General features: G+C 30.5%; 1 protein-coding gene across 4 annotated transcripts in view; it reads left to right on the top strand.

Annotated features, from left to right (window-relative positions):
* The window catches only part of LOC123269049 (tyrosine-protein kinase Drl), a 238310-nt gene that overhangs the window by 111249 nt on the left and 107235 nt on the right, over positions 1-19826 (top strand). For 2 of the 4 annotated variants that reach the window (XM_044734552.1, XR_006510346.1), the window contains exon 1: positions 19241-19647. The exons of the other annotated variants lie outside the window; for them this stretch is intronic. In XM_044734552.1, the coding sequence (XP_044590487.1) occupies positions 19512-19647 (136 nt within the window). In that variant the 5' untranslated portion in view covers positions 19241-19511. Of the gene's footprint in view, positions 1-19240; positions 19648-19826 lie in introns of those variants that run through there. 4 annotated transcript variants of the gene reach the window in all.

Raw genomic sequence — 19826 nt, 5'->3', positions numbered from 1 at the left:
CAACTGAAACCGTAAAAATGATTCACTTTTAAATTTTAACGAAGAACCCGTAGTAAATATTTTCTCAAGTAATAAATCGTTAAAAGCAACTATAAATTTTAAAAACTATTGAATTTGATACCCGATAAGAAATAAAGTAATTATTTTATTTATTATTAAGAGAATAAGCGAACTTTTGTGGCCAGTGTATTTATATGATGAAATAGGTTTTTATGGTTAAATTTGGTATCGTTGGAAAAGTCTTGATTTGGAGTTGTGCCTTTTCAAGGTTTGATATCATTCTCACTAATAGTCAATTTATGATGATAAGTATTTAGGCTGCATTCGAAAATGCTCTATCTCTAGATACATAATTAAGAAATTACCTTGTATCTTGTGAACTATTGACATTTTTAAAGATATAAGCTCATCCCGATGTTACACTCATCAAGACCTTTCATTTGAGTACCCACATCAATTTTTCATATATTTATATATATCATATATATGTATATATGAAAAATATATAAAAATGCATGTGGGTACTCAAATGAAAGCTCTTGATGAAAGTAACATCGGGATGAGCTTATATCTTTAAAAACGTCAATATTTAAGAAAGTACAGTGCAATTTAACAAATATCTTATGAACTAATGACATTTTTAAAGATATAAATTCATGCCGATGTTACACTAATCAAGACCTTTCATTTGAGTACCCACATCAATTTTTCATATATTTATATACATCATGTATATGTATATATGAAAAATATATAAAAATGCATGTGGGTACTCAAATGAAAGCTCTTGATGAGTGTAACATCGGGATGAGCTTATATCTTTAAAATATATGTTATATATATGTATATATGAAAAATATATAAAAATGCATGTGGGTACTTAAATGAAAGCTCTTGATGAGTGTAACATCGGGATGTGCTTATATCTTTAAAAACATCTATAGTTAAAAAAGTACAGTGCAATTTAACAAAAGTCATTATTTAACAAAGCCAAATTTTATTCATTTATTCTCTTTATCGCTACTGTCTCATTATAAATTACTCAAATTTTTAAGTAATCAATTAATTAATTTATTAAAAAAATATTATCTGAGATTTTATTAAATTGCCGTTTTTGAGTGTACTTTCCAAGCAAGTAAATAAATAATTTAGAATTTCCCAGTAATAGCTCCAGTAAGAAGTAATTAGTGGACTCGTGTGTCCTAGTAATTAATACCCTCCGGTAAACGAACTGAAGCACAAGATCAAGACGATTTTGGAGCCCCTCAAACGCAGAATAGAGCTCTCCTTCATACTACACACCCTCGTCCCGAATACCACCGCAATTATCTCTCTCTCGACATAGAAAGGAAACAAAGCATCACGGAATCGTATTTCGGAGCGTTTAGTCAACGTGGCGCAAACCGATAAGAAACTCCTGGCAGCTCTACTGTGCCTACCAGGGGGTGTCCGATAATACAGTCGCCCATTCCGTCTATGCAGAGACATTTCGCACAATATACATATCTCTGGGTTACATCTGTGTGATTGCTGTAAGAGTATTAAAATCGCGAAAGTACACACACATGTAGATATTTATATAGGACTTACTTGTATGTGTGCTGGAGAGTATAGTTGGGTTTGACAGGACGAGAAAGGAGAAAGCGAGCTTTCGATTGTTAGAGGGTGTTAGGGGTAGCATATTGTCCGATCCTCGGTACAAGTAGGGTCGCCACCCTTATCTTTACCGTACAGAATTCCAATCGAAGTTTGTCCATGTGGTTATACATATATACACTACTCTCACTGAAAATTTTATCTCTTTCTATCACTCACTCACCTATTCTTTTTATCTTTACCCCATACTCTTGGAATCATCAACCCCTAGTCCAGTGTGTATGTTCACATGTGTGTATATATGTATGTATGTGTGTAACAAGGAAAATACTTCACCGGTATACTGGCAAACACAAGCTCTAAACGAGTCGCTCTTCTCTAATGAATGGGGTTAATGAATGTTCTGAGTGTCGAGACGCTCTGGGAACTTAATCGAATGGAATCGAACGGGTAAAATGCTAGAAGCTCTGTACTAATTTGTTAGTACATGCGACTATAATCTATATTATTAAAATAATAAGCAAAATTTTGTGGCCAGTATATTTATATGATAGAATGGGTTTTTATGGTTAAGTTTGGTACACAGTAAAAAATTTTTCGTCAAATTTAACACAAAAATTTGTGTTAATGACTTTTTTTACACAATCTGTTTTGAATAAACACTCTATTGTGTTGAATCAACATACTAAAATGTTAAATTCTACACCCTGAAATGTTAAATTCTACACAAACATTTTTACACTTTGAACAATGACGAAAAAATTTTAACTGTGTATCGTTTGAAAAGTCTTGACCTGGAGTTGTGCCTTTTCATAGTTTCATATCATTCTTATCAATAGTCAATTTATGATGATAAGTATTTAGGCCGCATTTAAAAATACTCTCTCTCTAGATAGATAATTAAGAAATTACCCTGTATCTCGTGAAGTATTGAAATTTTTAAAGATATAAGCTCATCCCGATGTTACACTCGTCAAGACCTTTCATTTAAGTACCCACATGAATTTTTCATATATTTATATGTATTATATATATGTATATATGAAAAATATATCAAAATGCATGTGGGTACTCAAATGAAAGCTCTTGATGAGTGTAACATCGGAGTGAGCTTACATCTTCAAAAAAGTCAATATTTAAGAACGAACAGTGCAATTTAACATAATTAAGGAATGACCTTGTATCTTGTGAACTATTGACATTTTTAAAGATGTAAGCTTATCTCGATGTTACACTCATTAAGACTTTTCATTTGAGTACCCACATCAATTTTTCAAATATTTATATGTATCTATATATTTATATATTCATATATATAAGTATATAAGAAAAATATATCAAAAATGCATGTGGGTACTCAAATGAAAGCTCCTGATGAGTGTAACATCGGGGTGAACTTATATCTTTAAAAATGTCGATACTTAAGAAAGTACAGTGCAATTTAATGGTACCCGACAAAATATTCCCGGACAAAATATCCCCGACAAAATATCCCTCGACATAATGTCCTCGGTGTTAGTCTACTTTCGAATAAACACACACAAAATCCATGATAAAAGGGCACAACACGGTCACAAGCTTATGTGTTGTGATATTTTGTCTAAAGGAGATCTTGTTGGGGGATATTTTGTCCGGGGATATTCGGTCGCAGAATCCAATTTAACATAATTAAGAAATGACCTTGTATCTTGTGAACTATTGACATTTTTAAAGATATAAGCTTATTCCGATGTTACACTCATCAAGATCTTTCATTTGAGTACCCACATCAATTTTTCATATATTTTATCTATTTATATATATGTATATATGAAAAATATATCAAAATGCATGTGGGTACTCAAATGAAAGCTCCTGATGAGTGTAACATCGGAATGAGCTTATATATTTAAAATCGTAAATAGTTAAAAAAAGTACAGTGCAATTTAACAAAAGTCATTATTTAATAAAGCAAAATTTTGTTTATTTATAGTTCACCAGTCACGGTAGTCACATAGTGACTGCAAGGTTGCTAGTATAAAATAAAATGGAAATTTTGCTTATAAAAAATATAAACACTCACTACTGAATTTATGGTAGTTTTTATCTTTGTCAATTTTATTTGCAATGATGTGTGAAGAGTATTTATTTTAGCGTTTGGTTCTCTCGATGAATTGCACTTGATTGTTGGAAATGAAAAATGTCGATAGAGTATACGTAGGTATTTTTTTAAATTTAACAAGTCAACTGTTGATGAAATATAAAAATTTTAAATTGTTGTCATTCTAGTTGTGACTTAATGGATGTGAAATTTAATCACTTTAATTAATCTCGAGTGTACATAGGTGTTTTATTTTATATTCCTCGCGAAAAAATACGTTTCAGTTGATTTAGTTGATGAAAATTAATATTATGACAAGAAATTTATTCTTAATTCTTTAACATTATTGGTTTATTTTTATTTTTATACGGTATAAATAATGGATAAAGAATAGAATAATATTGAAAAATGTAAATTAAAAAAGAAGTGTATATCATATAATCTTTGAGAATATAGATGAGAGCGTTATTGGAGTTTACGTAATGGACTTTTAATGTTGTGTGCATCAGAAAATCGATTTACTGATCGTCTAACATTTTTCTTTGAATGAGTTCTTTGACCTTGGAATAAATTTACATAATATTCAGGCGAGACCTATCAACGTCTGCTTTGTAATACAAAGCTTTGGGTGGATAGATAGAAATTCGCGTAGAGAAGATTCAATATATATGAGTAATTCTCATCTCTGGGTACTATAATTGAGGAAAAAATTTGAGAATTTATTGACCCTGCAGGTCATCTCTGAAAATTCTCGCTTTATCCGATCTCAAAAATTTATCTCTTGCGAAAAAATCTAATGAGAAATTCAGAAGTAATTCTAAAAAAAAACAATTTTTTACAAATTGTTCTTTCATGAAATCTCCCGAATAGTTGACGTCTTTTTTTATTAACAGAGATGATTAAATTTTTGAAGTAATCTATCTAACTCAAAAAAAAATTTTTATTTTATCCTTGTGATTTTTTGCTCGGGGCTTTTGTAAACGGTCTTCATTATAAACAAATAAAGCGATATAAATTTTATTTTTCTGAAAATCAAGGTGCTACAGAAAAGAAATTTTTTTATGGCTTGAGGCTTAATATAAAAATAACTGCTGTGGATTTTTGAAAAAAAATACATGAAATGAAGTATTTTATCTTTATTTTATTTGTAAAAATAATTTATCCGGTAATCAAGTACTGCAGCTTAGAAAAATATTGCGCAAATTAATTTTTGTTAAATATGAGACCTACCCAAATAAATGTATTAATTATCAATTTTCTTTAAACTAAAATTTAATTTGAAACCGAATAAATTCAAAAAATTATTTTTTCTTAAAATTACAGTGCTTAAAAAAATTTTTTTCTTGATACGGTTCACTTCCAGTTAATAAATAATAATATGATCAGGATCACGCGTAATTGGAAAAAATAATGTTAATCAATTTAAACAATCAATGATTTGCAACGTTTCGTCTTTATTCTTAAGACTTTATCAAGTTCTGGAAAAATAATATAACAATTGACAAAATATTTTTGAATTTAATAAACATGACAAATATACAATTCTAATATTCCAATGACTAACCTCAACAATGTCTAAATAGTCATTATTTTTTACAATTACTCGTGATCCTGATCATATTAAAAATTTTTTATTTTTTTTTGGTATTTCGAAACAACAATATTTTTTCTGCTAAACGATATCAAATTAATAAATGTAATTGAGTCAAAGATGAGATTAAAGTATCATTAACAGACAAAGGACTTAATGAATGTTCATTAGTGTGTAGTATTAATTAATTTACACATATATATTTTTGAATCGTTACATAGAACAAATACATTTGAAAAATGAAAGAATAAAGTAATTAAGAGTTGAAATAATATACGAAAAAATATAACAATCAAATAGTTCTAAACAAAACTTATCAGAAAGTAAACATGTTTATTTTACACGATGTACTAAGCAAACGAAGAACGTAATGGAAACTTTGTATGCATACGAGAGTTATGTACCTGTCGATGATGTTGTATGGATGAATCGTGCTCTACTAATATTTCGCTATTTATCTATTTCTCTCCTTTCAGTCGAGTATAATTTCTATTAGCTCTCGTCCTCTGTATACACGTATAGTTTATCCAATGCAACATATCTAATTACCTAGCAATGATATAAATCAATAGAAGTTGCAATGGAGATAGAGCAATGAAGGGAGCGGAACCAACAAAGCGAGAGACACAGCTCCAAACAATCCAAGTTATAGCGTACATACAGCTGCATATACATATATCATATTGTGGCTATTATATACGTTTATATACATTATATAGACGGAATCATTGAATATCATTTGGTGAGCAAAACTTTGATGAGCGATAGTTCGCACCAGTAAACACAGGGAGCACTAGCGAGTAACAATTCTACCGATTACTTTGTTCTCTTTTTTGGTGAAATAAAATACAAAGGTTTACTGTGTAATTAATAACCTTTTTTAGTATTTGTTTAAACGGATTTGTTTTTTAAATTTTGTTGTATGCTTTTAATTGGATATCGATATCCCTTCAAAAATGGTATCCCAAATGGTATACAAATATAAATAATGCTGTGAAGCGGGAAAGAATAGGAGTTACGGTAATTATTACGTGAAGCGTTCCACATTCACGTAACAGGATATTGGTAGGAAAGGATTGAAAAAGGAATGTGGAGAGGATCTTAATGTGAGTTTATAGAATATGCGAGAAAAAATTATTAGATAGCTCGGACTGGGATTCGAACCCAGAACCTTCCGAAGACATGTCGGCTACTCTACCATTTGAGCTATCCGGTCTATACTAAATTTTCCTTTCGCTTATTCTATATACATTAAACCACACCGTCCATCTTACGGCAAGCATTTTTTACAAATATAAATAATGCTGTGAAGCGGGAAAGAATAGGAGTTACGGTAATTATTACGTGAAAAAAAAAAAAAAAAAAAAAAAAAAAATATATGTTTAATTATTTTCCTAAATTTGGATTAAGAATTTAGGTAAAAATTTAAGATTATTATTTTATTAGATAGATAGATTTGTTACATTGTACAGCAGTAAGAACTGCCTTTTTACAATTTTTTTCATCACAATTGTACTGCCTCTCTCTCTTTCACTGCGTTCGAATTTCTTTCAAATTTTCACTGCGTTCAAAGTTTCTGCCTTTCAAATTTCGCACCTAGATATCGCAACCTGCTCTTTCAACTTTTTATAATCTCTGCGTATCTCTTGCGGCTGTGGACCGACTTGTGCTTCCTGTACTGTATTTACCTTATTTCTCACCTCTTTCGAATGGCTGTTGGAATAGTGGCGATGGGGAAACCACAGAGAAAACCCATGCCAGTACAAGTCGGCTACCGGAGCGACCCCCGACGGTTGGTTGGGAACTATTCGAATAACGGTCGGGGCTCGAACCCTCGCCTCACGGCATGATGTACGAACGAATTAACGATATAATGACTTAACCCGCTCGGCCATCCTGCCGCTTGATTATTATTTTATTATTTGATTTACACTGATAGAAGGGTTTGTTTATATTTAATAAGCTGTATTGACAGTTAATAAATGATTTCTTAACATCATAGGATTTAATAAATGATTTCTTAACAGTTAATAAATTATTTATTAAATACGATTTATTAAATGTTAATAAATATTTGTTAACGATTAACAAATATTTATTAAGTACAATTTATTAACTGTTAATAAATATTTATTAAATTAATCTTTTAATGGTTAATAAATGTTTGTTAACTGTTAACAAATATTTATTTAAAATAAAAATCAAAAATAGCAGTTTTCTTTTGACACTTTTTATAACCCTACAGCTGGAATACATGATAATAATTAAATTAACTAAATAAATTAATATTTAAAAATATAAAAGATAATTATGATCTGTGATATAATTTGGTATTTTACAATAAACGTTATTATAATGTAATATAATTTATGCAAATAATTTATAAAGATGATTTTTATTTATAAGTAATCTTCATATCTTATGACATTGCAAGCGAAACAAATTCACTTAACAAAATATTTATTAACTATTAATAAATGTACTTTCCTCCCAAATAAATATTTATTAAATGTTAAAAAATATTTATTAAAATTTAATAAATTGAATAATTGTCTTTAAATAAATTAAATTATTGATAGTTAATAAATCCTTTTATCAGTGTACTTATTTAAAATTGAAGTTTTTAAAAAACTTCTATTTTTTTATATTATAAAAATTCCAGAGTAAAAAATTTTAATTAAAATTAATTAATTATAAATATTTAATAATGAAAGTAATGTAAACAAAAATAATTTTCCACTAAAATAAATGAGACTTTCATTAACTTGAAATTGCGGGTTTTAGGATAGGGATGGCAGATATTAATTGAAGATAGAAATGTCCAGCTAATTTTGTGGCATACTGTATAAGTATAGACGTAATTCTTGGCGGTTTGTACATTATGAAGGATAAGTAGTTTGAGACTTAGTAAAAGGGACAGAGGGAAAAACAAGCGCTTTGATTTCATCCCCGAGATGAGAACGAAAGAGAGAGCGAGAGAGCATTGGTAGCTGTAGCTGTGCACTCTTATTTCGCCTCGGGGCGATTTTCTCAGCGAGGCGTGCGCGATTAAATGGCATTCCGTATATAACGTCACCGGGGAAAACTTTGACGCGCGCTCGTTCGCACCGTCGGGCAAGGAGTGTACAACATCAGCTCCGTGCACCACACGTTTCAGTAAGTAAAGAGAGACGAAAGAATATATAATATACATACACATGTACATTTATAAGTATACATACACATCGAGTTCATCTGTACTTTCATATACACATAAACACAATCCGTTAACACTGGAACTCAACTCGACGTTCTCGATCCGTCGCTTTCTACAAAATTCACTCGACCCTCGTTAATGCTACGTTAACGCTGAATCTCATGTCGAATAATAATGCGCATTATACCTTGCTTATGGATCTATATATATATTTTCATGAAAATACGCTAATTTTGCATGTAAGGAATAAAATAATGAGTCGAATTATTAAAGTGAAACTCCAAAAAAATTATAACTACTTTTTTTCTAAAATATTAAAAATATTTTAAAATATTAGGTAAAATTTTTATTTTTATTTTTAGTTTTGATCTACTGATAAAAAATTTTGAAATTCATTTTTTTAATTCAAAAGAAATAATTTTTGAACAAAAAAAAATTTTAATAGATTAAACTAAAAATAATTTGCTGACTCAAGAAGCTTTTTTTTTTTTTTCTGAAGTAGCATTCTTGATTTAAGATTTTTTTTCATGAGTCAAGTTAACTTTTTTATCAGCGTATACACACAGAAAAAAAGGTTCATTTGAGCCAAGAAAATATTTTTCTTGCTAATTGTTTTCTTGAGCGAAAAAAAAATTTTTTTTGACACAAGAAATTTATTCCAACAAAATTAATTTTTTTGCTTTAACAAATACGTATCTTGATCTAAGAAAATTTATTTAAGTCAAGAAAATCTTGTTGTTTTGAGAAAATTCAGCCTCGAAGCTCCAAAAAATTAAATATAAAGATAGAAGTAAATTTTCATTAATATTTTTATTGACTAACATTTCAAATGGGAAGATCAAATAATATTGAATGATTTTTTTTCATTCAATATGTATAATTGCATGCTAAAAAAATGTAAAATAGGTATCAAATATTCAAAAGAAAAATTTTCTCAAGGTGAGAAAATTTTTTTCTCAGCTAAAGTAGGTAGCGCTGCTTCCCTAAAGTATCTAAAAATCTTGATCAAATATAAACATTTCTTGTATCAAGTATTTATGATAATTTGAATTAAGAAAAAATTACTTCCACCAAGAATAGAATTGCAAGAAAAATTTTTACTTCGGCCAACACAACTTCGTTCTTCCTTTAGGCACCCGAAAATTTTCTTGAAAAAAAAAAATTAATTTGAATCAAGTAAATAATTTTGAAGAATTTCATCTTTTTAGTTTGAGTTGAAAAATTCTTAAACTAAGAAATTTTTCTTAGTTAAAGTAAATTTGACGATTCAAAAATTTTCTGTCTTGATTCAAAACAATGAACTTCTTCAAAATTATTTTCTTGGTTTAAGAATTTTTCTCTTGATTGAAGTAAATTTTATTTTCAGTGTTTGTATTATCATTATCAATAATTATAAGCGTTACAAGCGTATAATTTAAATAATTCATTACACTAGATATTTATCTACCTCTGTATAAATTTATGCCAGAATAAATAAATAAATAAAATTCATCGTTCGAAATGTATGCCTGTCATTAGAAATTATACCGAAGAGTATAATAATTACAAACCGGAAAATCGCAACTCGACGATAACCACAGCAGAGAGGAGAGGCAACCACTTCACTCGTGGTTGCCACAAATTCCAGGTGGTCGTCAGCGAAATTCTGCGGCTAATTATCATGCGTTTGAAATGTTCTGTAGTGGATGTATTATTACAGTATAAGCAGACGCGTTTACTCAAATCAACCTATATATCTATATGCATATTATATATCGTAGACATACCGTGGATAGTACATCTAACCAATGGGAATTATTACTAGAATTCATGATTGATCGGAGATCGATATTAATTACAGAATTTAATGACCCAACTGATTGAGAGCTATACAGAACGTTGCGTCTCGAGGATCTTGTTAGTCTCGCTTCGAAGGTCAATTTCTCTCTCTGCTCGGGTGTATATTCCCTTGCAGCCCTAGTTTAGCTCGTGTACTCGTCAATCTACATCCACTTGATCATTTGCTCTCATCAAAATTCACACACACGGTAGTTGCGGGAGTTGTACGCAATTCAGGCGGAAATTTAAATGTCTCAGCCATAGAGTAAATGTAAGCGATTAGGCGCCATCAATTTTTCTTTGTATAAATTGATTAAAGAGAACGAAAGTTGTTAATCAACGCGTTGATTTATTCATTTGGCCTGATTACTCGTCCAACTAGAATTGATTAATTCACGGTGTTAATTGTCTTTGAAATTGAAAGGAAGGAATTAGAAGCCAGTGACAAAGAACAAGAAGAAGAAGAAGTATAAGAAGCGAAGGCAACTTTTCTTATTTTCTATTTTCTCTCCAGTCTATGAAATGGAGTAGTGCAGTAACCAATCGTCGATTTAATTTGTCTAGCTCTTATGTATTTCTTCGCCTGTCTCACAAGTGTCGTCTCCAATGATATAGATGGAAGTATAAAGTATAGACACTATAAATGTATATAGTTTGTATAAACTCCAGAGTGGATATTATTCTTGAGTATTACACCGCTTGTTCCTTTTCTTGTGAACAAAAGTTTTAGTTTAAGTATATATAGCTAGAGAAATAATGTTGGTGATAGACGTAGACAAGGAAGCAGTTGTTCTCCTCTTTGAATCAATGACTATCGACTAATGAGAAAAGTTTAAATAATTAATGAAACACGAACGAAGGGCTCCGACTGTCCGACGCGCCGGCTGATCGATATGTATGTCGTGAGTGTCCTTTGTATTTTTGACCTCAAGAAGTCGATAGCCCCGTGGTTATATACACACTAGTCTAAAAATAAATAAAAATTTTCAAAGGAAAGTAGATATCAGTGTCTACATATGTATCCGCTTTGTGATTTATATTTTATTTCCTCTACAATTTTTTTTTTCATGTTTTATTATTTTTTAGTAGATTTCATGAAAATCTAACTATTGTATTTGTCTTCATGACGTAACTTTTCATAAATTTTGTTATATTTCGACCTAACTCGACGAACTGAGTCAGAAAATACATATGGTTCAAAAGTTTATATACACTAAGAAAAAAAAAATCTGGAAAACGGTTGACTCTAAAGGCCATCCCTGCAATTTCCCGCCAATTCGTTACCTAAACGCTTGAAATTGCACTTATGACGTTTCTGAGTTCTTCGAGCTCAAAAATACAATTTTTGTGTTATTTTGAGCTCTTCGAGCTCAAAAGTTTGACACAAGTTTAATAAAACAGTATTTTTTAAATTTTCAAACTGCAATAATTTCTAAATGAATGAATCGATTTTCACGCGGCTGGCAGTATTCCACGCAGTTTTTCAGAATCTATGACATACTTTTGAACACAAACTGATCGAACCGAAATTTTTCGACAACAATAACTCACGAACCAATCAACCAATTTTCACGTCCTTGGTAGCGATCGACGTGATTTTTTTAGCTCTAATAATTATTTTATTTAGTCAAAAACGATCAAAAAAGAAATCGTGAAGTTATGTGAAAAAAACACTTTTTTCGAAATTTTTCGTTATCGATAACTCTCGAACGAATTAACCGATTTTGATGGGGCTGAGGGCAATCGACGTGGTTTTTTAAGCTTAAGAGCTGATTAGTTTTTGGAATTGATTGGTGAAGCCGTGTAGAAGTTATTTCAAAAAAACGATTTTTTGAAAATTTTATTTTTGAGATTTCTCAAAATCTAGCGAATCGAATCGATTCAAATTTTCACGAAATTTAATGGCAATGATACTCTTTGGATTGCCACCTATTTTAATCCGATCGGCCGAGCCGTTCAAAAGTTATAAGAGGTTTACACACACACGCACACACACACATACAGCCGCACGGACACCGTCGCGGGAATAGTCAGGAAAGCTTTCTGTGACCTTAAAACGTCGAGATCTGATGAAAACTCGATTTTCGCAAAACGGGGTAAAACCAATACTTCCCGATTTTTGAAAATTTTCAATTTTCTTAGCGAGAAGTTAAAAATACTTTTATTAGAAAAATTTTCGTGATACAAGAAATTATGTTCTTGAAAATTTTCAAGAATATATATTCTTAGCTTAAGAAATTGTTACACTGATTGAAATAATTTTTACTTAATTTAAATAAAGTTATTCTTTTGTTTATCTATTATCCAAAGATAAATATTGATGTTCTTCTTTCCAGAAATTAATGATTAATAATAATAAAATATTTGATCGTCAGCGAGTTTCTTGAACCAAGAAATTGTTAATTGAGTAAAAGTATTTTTTTTTCTCAGTGTATATCTATTTATATATACGACATAACGCGGCTTGTCACGACGATAGCGTCAACAATTCTTAAGGTATCTCAATGAAACTCAACATACTTATTCTATCAACTATTAGGAAGGTCAAGTTCAAATATGAGCTTAATCGGTCAAATAGTTTAGAAATTACAGCATTTAAAAATTTAAAAATTTCAAAAATTTGATACTTTTACTACTTCTCCTTCAAATAACTTTTGAACGCGTCGAGTTATTCGATTCTTTATTCTTCTCTTTCTTTATTGAACATTATTTATTTTTAACTTCCCGCTAAGAAAATTGAAAATTTTCAAAAATCGGGAAGTTATTGGTTTTACCCCGATAACTTTTAAACTAATCAGCTCTCAACCTTGAAAAACCACGTCGATCGCCGCCAATCCGGTCAAAATCGGTTGATTCGTTCGAGAGATATCGTGAACGAAAGAAACCCGACAAAAGTGTTTTTTCGGAGTTATTCCGAAATTTCTAGTTTGACCAATTAGAAATTCTTTATGAGGCTTAAAAATTAAAAAAATAGTGTTCTATGAAACTTCTATCAGACTTTTGAGCTCAAAAGCATAGAAAAGGTATCTTTTTGAGCTCGGAGAGCTCAAAACAATACACAGATTGTATTTTTGAGCTCGGAGCTCAAAAAAAGCGGCCAGGTATTAACGGAATTAGCGGGAAGTTGCAGGGATGGCCTTTAGGGTCAACCGTTTTCCTAATTTTTTTTTGTATTTAATCCTAGTAATTTTTAATTTTATTCATCATGAAATCTACTTTCATTTCGGCTGCCGAATGGCCTTTTTTATTGCTTTGTTTTGAGATATTCGTTCAAAACAGCCTCTAGGTACTCATAAAACTTGTACTTTATTTATTTTTGTCATAATATTAATCGGATATAATTAATGAAAGCTTGATAAAATAAATTCAATATAATTTGAATGGAATATTCGTATTTAAATAAGGTAACTATTATCACAAATAATTACAGTTCGTAATAATATTCATAGATTAAAATTTGCATAATTACTTTCAAATTTGATTGCATCGATAATTTATTAAACATATTTACAATTACATTTAACCAGACCAACAAATTTTGCTTAAGATGATTACATATTCTCATTTATATGGTCATTATTTAAATAGCGGAACATTTTCGCAGCCCAACAACTGAATAAATTTAAAAGATAATAAATTTTTCGTAAAATCGATGAGACAAATACCGTTTTATACATAGCCGATGAAATAAAATCGAAGAACAAAAGAGAAACGAAAGCAGAAGTTGAAGCAAAAAACTTAGGAGTCAAAAAGTTTAAGAAATAACATCTTAAACTTTAGTGAATTTATCGAGTACTTCGTTAAGTTCATTGAAACAATAAATTTATGTAAATTTTAGTTTTCGTGAGCTCGCGACTCTTTATACACTTGGTACTCGGTGGTTCAACTTTATACCTTTATCCTAATGTAAAACTTAAACTTTTGGCATACAGAGTCTATTTAACAAAATTCATTTATGATAAAATTACCCAGTCTAATTGGCACTAGCAGTTAAACTAAACTTGTTTAATTTACAATCCTTTTATTTTATTTAATTACTAAGAATTCAAACTGCGCGCACTTTAATCCTACACCTCTAAGGAATCACGGTCTATTTTATCGAATAGTATCGAGAAAGTTATACGAGATACACATGTGTGTGTGTTTGATACTAAACTAACTTTACTTCAATTATCAATTGCACGCCTCATAAGCGAAGCGTTGAGGTAGTGCTCTATTCTCGACATTTCAAAAAAGCAGTTTTCTCGAAACTGAAATTGATTTTTTTTATTTATATCGCACTTATAGGTTAATATGAGCGTACTAATATCAAGTCAAATAATTTGTCAGGCACATCTATACTAATAAATGGAAAGCCGGTTTTTTGTCCGGTTATACTGCGAAAACTACTGAACCGATCGGAATAATACTTATACCATAAGATACAGCGTGTTTCGGAGAAGTTTTTAGTATATGGTATGTTGGTGATTACTAGTCCGGAACCTATATTTTTTTGACTTATAAATAATGAATTTTTATTGCAACTAAATTTATGCTTTTCGATTGTCATTTGTTTAAAATACATTTTTTAATTCTATTGGTTATGTTTATTTACTAGGCAGATTTCTTCACTTATGAGACCTGCAATTTCTTTTAACTGAAACTTTCAATGCTCATTACAAATTTTTTTTTCATATTAATTATTATTAATTTTTGTAAGAAAGACACCCACACTGAAAAAATATATATGCGCATGTATGCTGACAAAAATACATATACGTCGCACATATAAAATATATACGCCACATACTTTTTTTTTTACCCCCGTATATTTTTTTTCAGTACGGGCACGGGAATGTTATAATGATTGCACATTGAAAGTTACAATGAATATTAGTTAGAATAATTACATGGATAAAATGAGCATACCAATTCGACAGAATTTGGAATCTGTGCAAGTCAAAACAGTACTCTAATTAAATTTCATGTCTAGATCTAAAAATGCAATTCTATAAAGCGCCCATTGATCAAATTGATCAAAAAAATGATCGTACCAGAATAATTTTTTTTTATTATCTAAAGTAACACACTTAGGACTTTCTCAATTAATATGAGCGTTCAATTTACTGTCTTTAAATTATTATTTATAAAAAACTAATATATGACTGTGTATTTTTAACTTCCCGCTAAAAAAATTGAAAATTAAAAAAAATCGGGAAGTTATTGTTTTCACCCCGTTTTTCGAAAATCGAGTTTTCATCAGATCTCGATGTTTTGACGTCCTAGGAAGCTTTCCTGACTATTTCCGCGGTGATGTCACCGTATCTGTGTGTGTGTGTGTGTGTGTGTGTGTATGTAAATCTCTCATAACTTATGAACGGAGCATCCGATTCGATCGAAATAAGCGGCGTTCTGAAGAGTTCCTTTGCCCCTAGAATTCTGATACTAATTTACAAAATTTGAGTCGATCAATTTTGAGAAATCTCAAAAATAAAATTTCCAAAAATTCGTTTTTTTGAAATATTTTTTAAACGGCTGAACTGATCAATTTAAAAAACTAATTAGCTCTTAAACTCGAATAACCACGTCGATTGCCACCAGTCTGGTCAAAATCGGTTGATTTGTTCGTGAGATATCGTTGTCGAAAAAAATTGAAAAAAATGTTTTTTTCAGAATTTCTATGAAATTTTGAGTCTGACCAGTTTACGCTTGAAAATTTTCTAAAGAACTAAAAGAACTGCGTTTAATGCCGTAAACCGCGATAAAATCCGTTAATTCATTCAAAAGTTATTGCGGTTTGAAAATTCAAAAAATAGTGTTTTGTAAAACTTCCATTAGCTTTTTGAGCTCGAAGAGTTCAAAAACACAGAACAGCGATTTATTCGAGCTCGGAGGGCTCAAAATTACACAAAAATTATATTTTTGAGCTCGAAGAGCTTAAAAAATAAGTGAATTGTTGAGCACTTAGGTATGGAGGTAGCGGGAAGTTGCAGGGATGGCCTTTAGGGTCAACCGTTTTCCTAATTTTTTTGTATATCTATCTATACATTTTATTATAGTATTTTTTTCCTCACCTTAGAATTTTCTTAGAGTTTTCTGTTTTTTATTATTTTGTTTTTTAGATTTTATTTTAATCAATTTTATTGTACAAAATGAGATTATGAGGCGTGCACTTTTGAATTTCCCAAACTTTTTTATATTATAGGATTTAATTATAAAACTTTATACAATTCTCAAATACTTCGCAATCACTCTGTTACTCATACCATTAGAACTATTACATGAATTTTATTAACCGTATCAGATCTCCAGTCACTAGGCTACTAATTCGTTCAATTCTCCGTCGTGAAAAAAAAAAAAAAAAAAAAAAGAAGAAAAAAGAATAAAACAAGCGGCAATTATGCCCTGATCACTAAAGGGAATACTCGACATTTGGTGATATTTCATTAAATTTGATTAAGTTAATTGTAACCCAAATGAATCCTAATTAAACTCTTGTTCCTCTCACTCCTTCTCAATTAAATCACATTCATTAATTCCGAACTATTTTCGAATCCTAGGGAAAATCATTCTCAGTAATTTAAACTAAATCGTATCTGGGAGGTTTTCGGCGAGCGGAGATACAGTGACAGACTATTAGACAAAACACGTCCAACTGTCCACAGCATCAGGAGCAGAGTAGAGGGTGTTAAATGAGAAAGAGGATATCGTTGAGGGTTATACCATCAGAGGACACACTCAATAGCTCATCGGTGTAGAGTAGTACCGGCAATACACCAGCTACAGACGTAAGAGAGAAAGGAAGAGCAAAAGAGATGGTAGATCGGTACGAATTGTCACCAAGGGATCGGGATCGCACGTCTATTTTAATTAAATTCTGGCATTCGTAAACCCCGTGGTGCTTACTCGGGCGCGCGCGTTGCTCTTGCACGATTGAAAATCCATGATCGTCCGATAAATTAATGCGACAGCTACTGTATTTTTATTTTGTATGTATAAAACATCCCTTTATGCACATATTTTTCCTGGTTGTTATTTTTATCTCTTGGTGCTTCTTTTATGGATCCTCGTCTGTATATAGTAGTTTGGCTGTTTGTGTCTCTGTTGCAGTCATTAATCGCGATGCGATGCTTTTTGATTGCGCCTCTTGTTGCCAGCTGGTTCACACCCAACCGCAACCTTTTATTCTTGCGCCACGTGGACACTCAAACGTATGACTAAAAAATACATAAAGTGAATATAAAAAATATATACGACTGTATGCTTTCCATACGACCGTACTGTTGGTTAAATTCACTTCCGATGGTTTGATATAAAATTTCTACATTTATTATTATTACTTTGAAAAAAAAAATTAATTTGATTCAAGAGAAAAATTATTGAAGCCAGAAAAAAATTTTTGAAAGTTAAAAAATTTTTTTCCTCGAATCAAGTTCTTTTAATTAGTGAATCTATATTATTAAGATAAAATGGGTTTTTATGGTTAAATTTGGCATCATTAGAAAGGTCTTGATCTGGAGTTGCGCTATTTCAAGTTTTCATATCATTCTCACCAATAGTCAATTTTTGATGATAAGTATTTAGGCTGCATTCGAAAATGCTCTATCTCTAGATACATAATTAAGAAATTACCTTGTATCTCGTGAACAATTGACATTTTTAAAGATATAAGCTCATCCCCATGTTACACTTATCAAGACCTTTCATTTGAGTACCCACATTAATTTTTCATATATTTATATATATTACATGTATGTATATATGAAAAATATATCAAAATGCATGTAGGTACTCAAATGAAAGTTCTTGATGAGTGTAACATCGGGATGAGCTTATATCTTTAAAAACCTCAATAGTTAAGAAAGAACATAGCAATTTGAAGAAATGACCTTATATCTCATGAACTATTGACATTTTTAAAGATATAAGCTCATCCCGATGTTACACTCATCAAGACTTTTCATTTGAGTACCCAGATCAATTTTTCATATATTTATAGATATTATATATATATATATATATATATATATATATATATATATATATATATATATATATATATATATATATATGTATACATGAAAAATATATCAAAATCCATGTGGGTACTTAAATGAAAGCTCTTGAAGAGTGTAACATCGAAATGAGCTTATATCTTTAAAAACATCAATAGTTAAAAAAGTACAGAGCAATTTTAAGAAATGACTTTATATCTCATGAACTATTGATATTCTTAAAGATATAAGCTCATCCCGATGTTACACTCATCAAGACCTTTCATTTGAGTAGCCACATTAATTTTTCATATATATATATATATTACATATATGTATATATGAAAAATATATCAAAATGCATGTGGGTACTCAAATGAAAGCTCTTGATGAGTGTAACATCGGGATGAGCTTATATGTTTAAAAACGTCAATAGTTAAAATAGTACAGTGCAATTCAACAAAAGTCATTTTATAATAAAGCAAAATTTTATTTATTTATAGTTCACAAGTTAATATTTATTTTTTTTCCTCTAAAGTATAAATTTATTCAATATTTTCAATTAATGAGTCGGCAGGTGGAATGAAATTATTGAATCAGAATATCTAAATGAAATAAATGTTGACAGAAGTTAAATAAATTACCTGGTTAAATTGATAAGGTATACAATGCAGACATGACAAACCTAGAGAGACTTATGTGGGACTAGGGTTATCCACTAGTCCAGTAGCAGGTAATAGCAGTAGGAGTTGCGGCTACGGTAGCAGGGAAGTCACGTACGCACGATTTCCGGAAATTCGTCATTTATCCATTCATCCCCCATCCAAACTGCCCCTGGGAGCGGACTAGTCCGCGGGCCGCCGAGTGAGACCGAAACATTGAAAGAGGGTAGTTTTAGATATATCTATACAAATAACCCGACGCCTGCGCTAGAAGTGATATCGTCGAAACCACACGCTGGGCGACGTTTCAGTTGCGTCTCGACACCGACGTCGACGACTTCACGCAGTCTATCAGCATCCCCACGCTTTTATAATCACGTTGCCTCACCACGTGTCAGCTCGAGTTTTTTAAATAAATTTCTCAGGGATTATACTAATATTTTTTTTTTTTTTTAACCATGGATTGATTTCACTTCTCGCAGGGAAAAGATGTTATGCGCTTCAGTCCCTCGGAATTGTTTATTATTTTTAAATGCCACCCTCTAAGTGTAAAAAATTTGAGAGTGAAAGGTGAGATCCTTTATTGGATCGGGCAATGAAGGATGTGACAATGCAGTGGAGTCCTGTTAAAATTATTAGGCTTGGAATTTTTTTCCTTCTTGTTATTGTTGGTTGCAGTGACGGGTATCTTAATATTTTTATCAGTCAGTCCCAAGTTATGAAATTATTGGGTAAGTTTTTATTCATAAAATTATTCTAATAAATATTTTAGTACACGGAAAAAAGAAAAATACAAAAATTACATTATATAATAAAAAATTGGAAAAATTACTCACTGATAGAAGGATTTATTAACTATTAATAATTTAATTTATTTAAAGACAATTATTTGATTTATTAAATTTTAATA

Source organism: Cotesia glomerata, linkage group LG1 (assembly GCF_020080835.1).
Source record: "Cotesia glomerata isolate CgM1 linkage group LG1, MPM_Cglom_v2.3, whole genome shotgun sequence".
In the NCBI taxonomy this organism is placed as follows: domain Eukaryota; kingdom Metazoa; phylum Arthropoda; class Insecta; order Hymenoptera; family Braconidae; genus Cotesia; species Cotesia glomerata.
The sequence above is the reverse complement of the archived record's forward strand: the minus strand, read 5'-3'. Positions and strand labels throughout refer to the sequence as shown.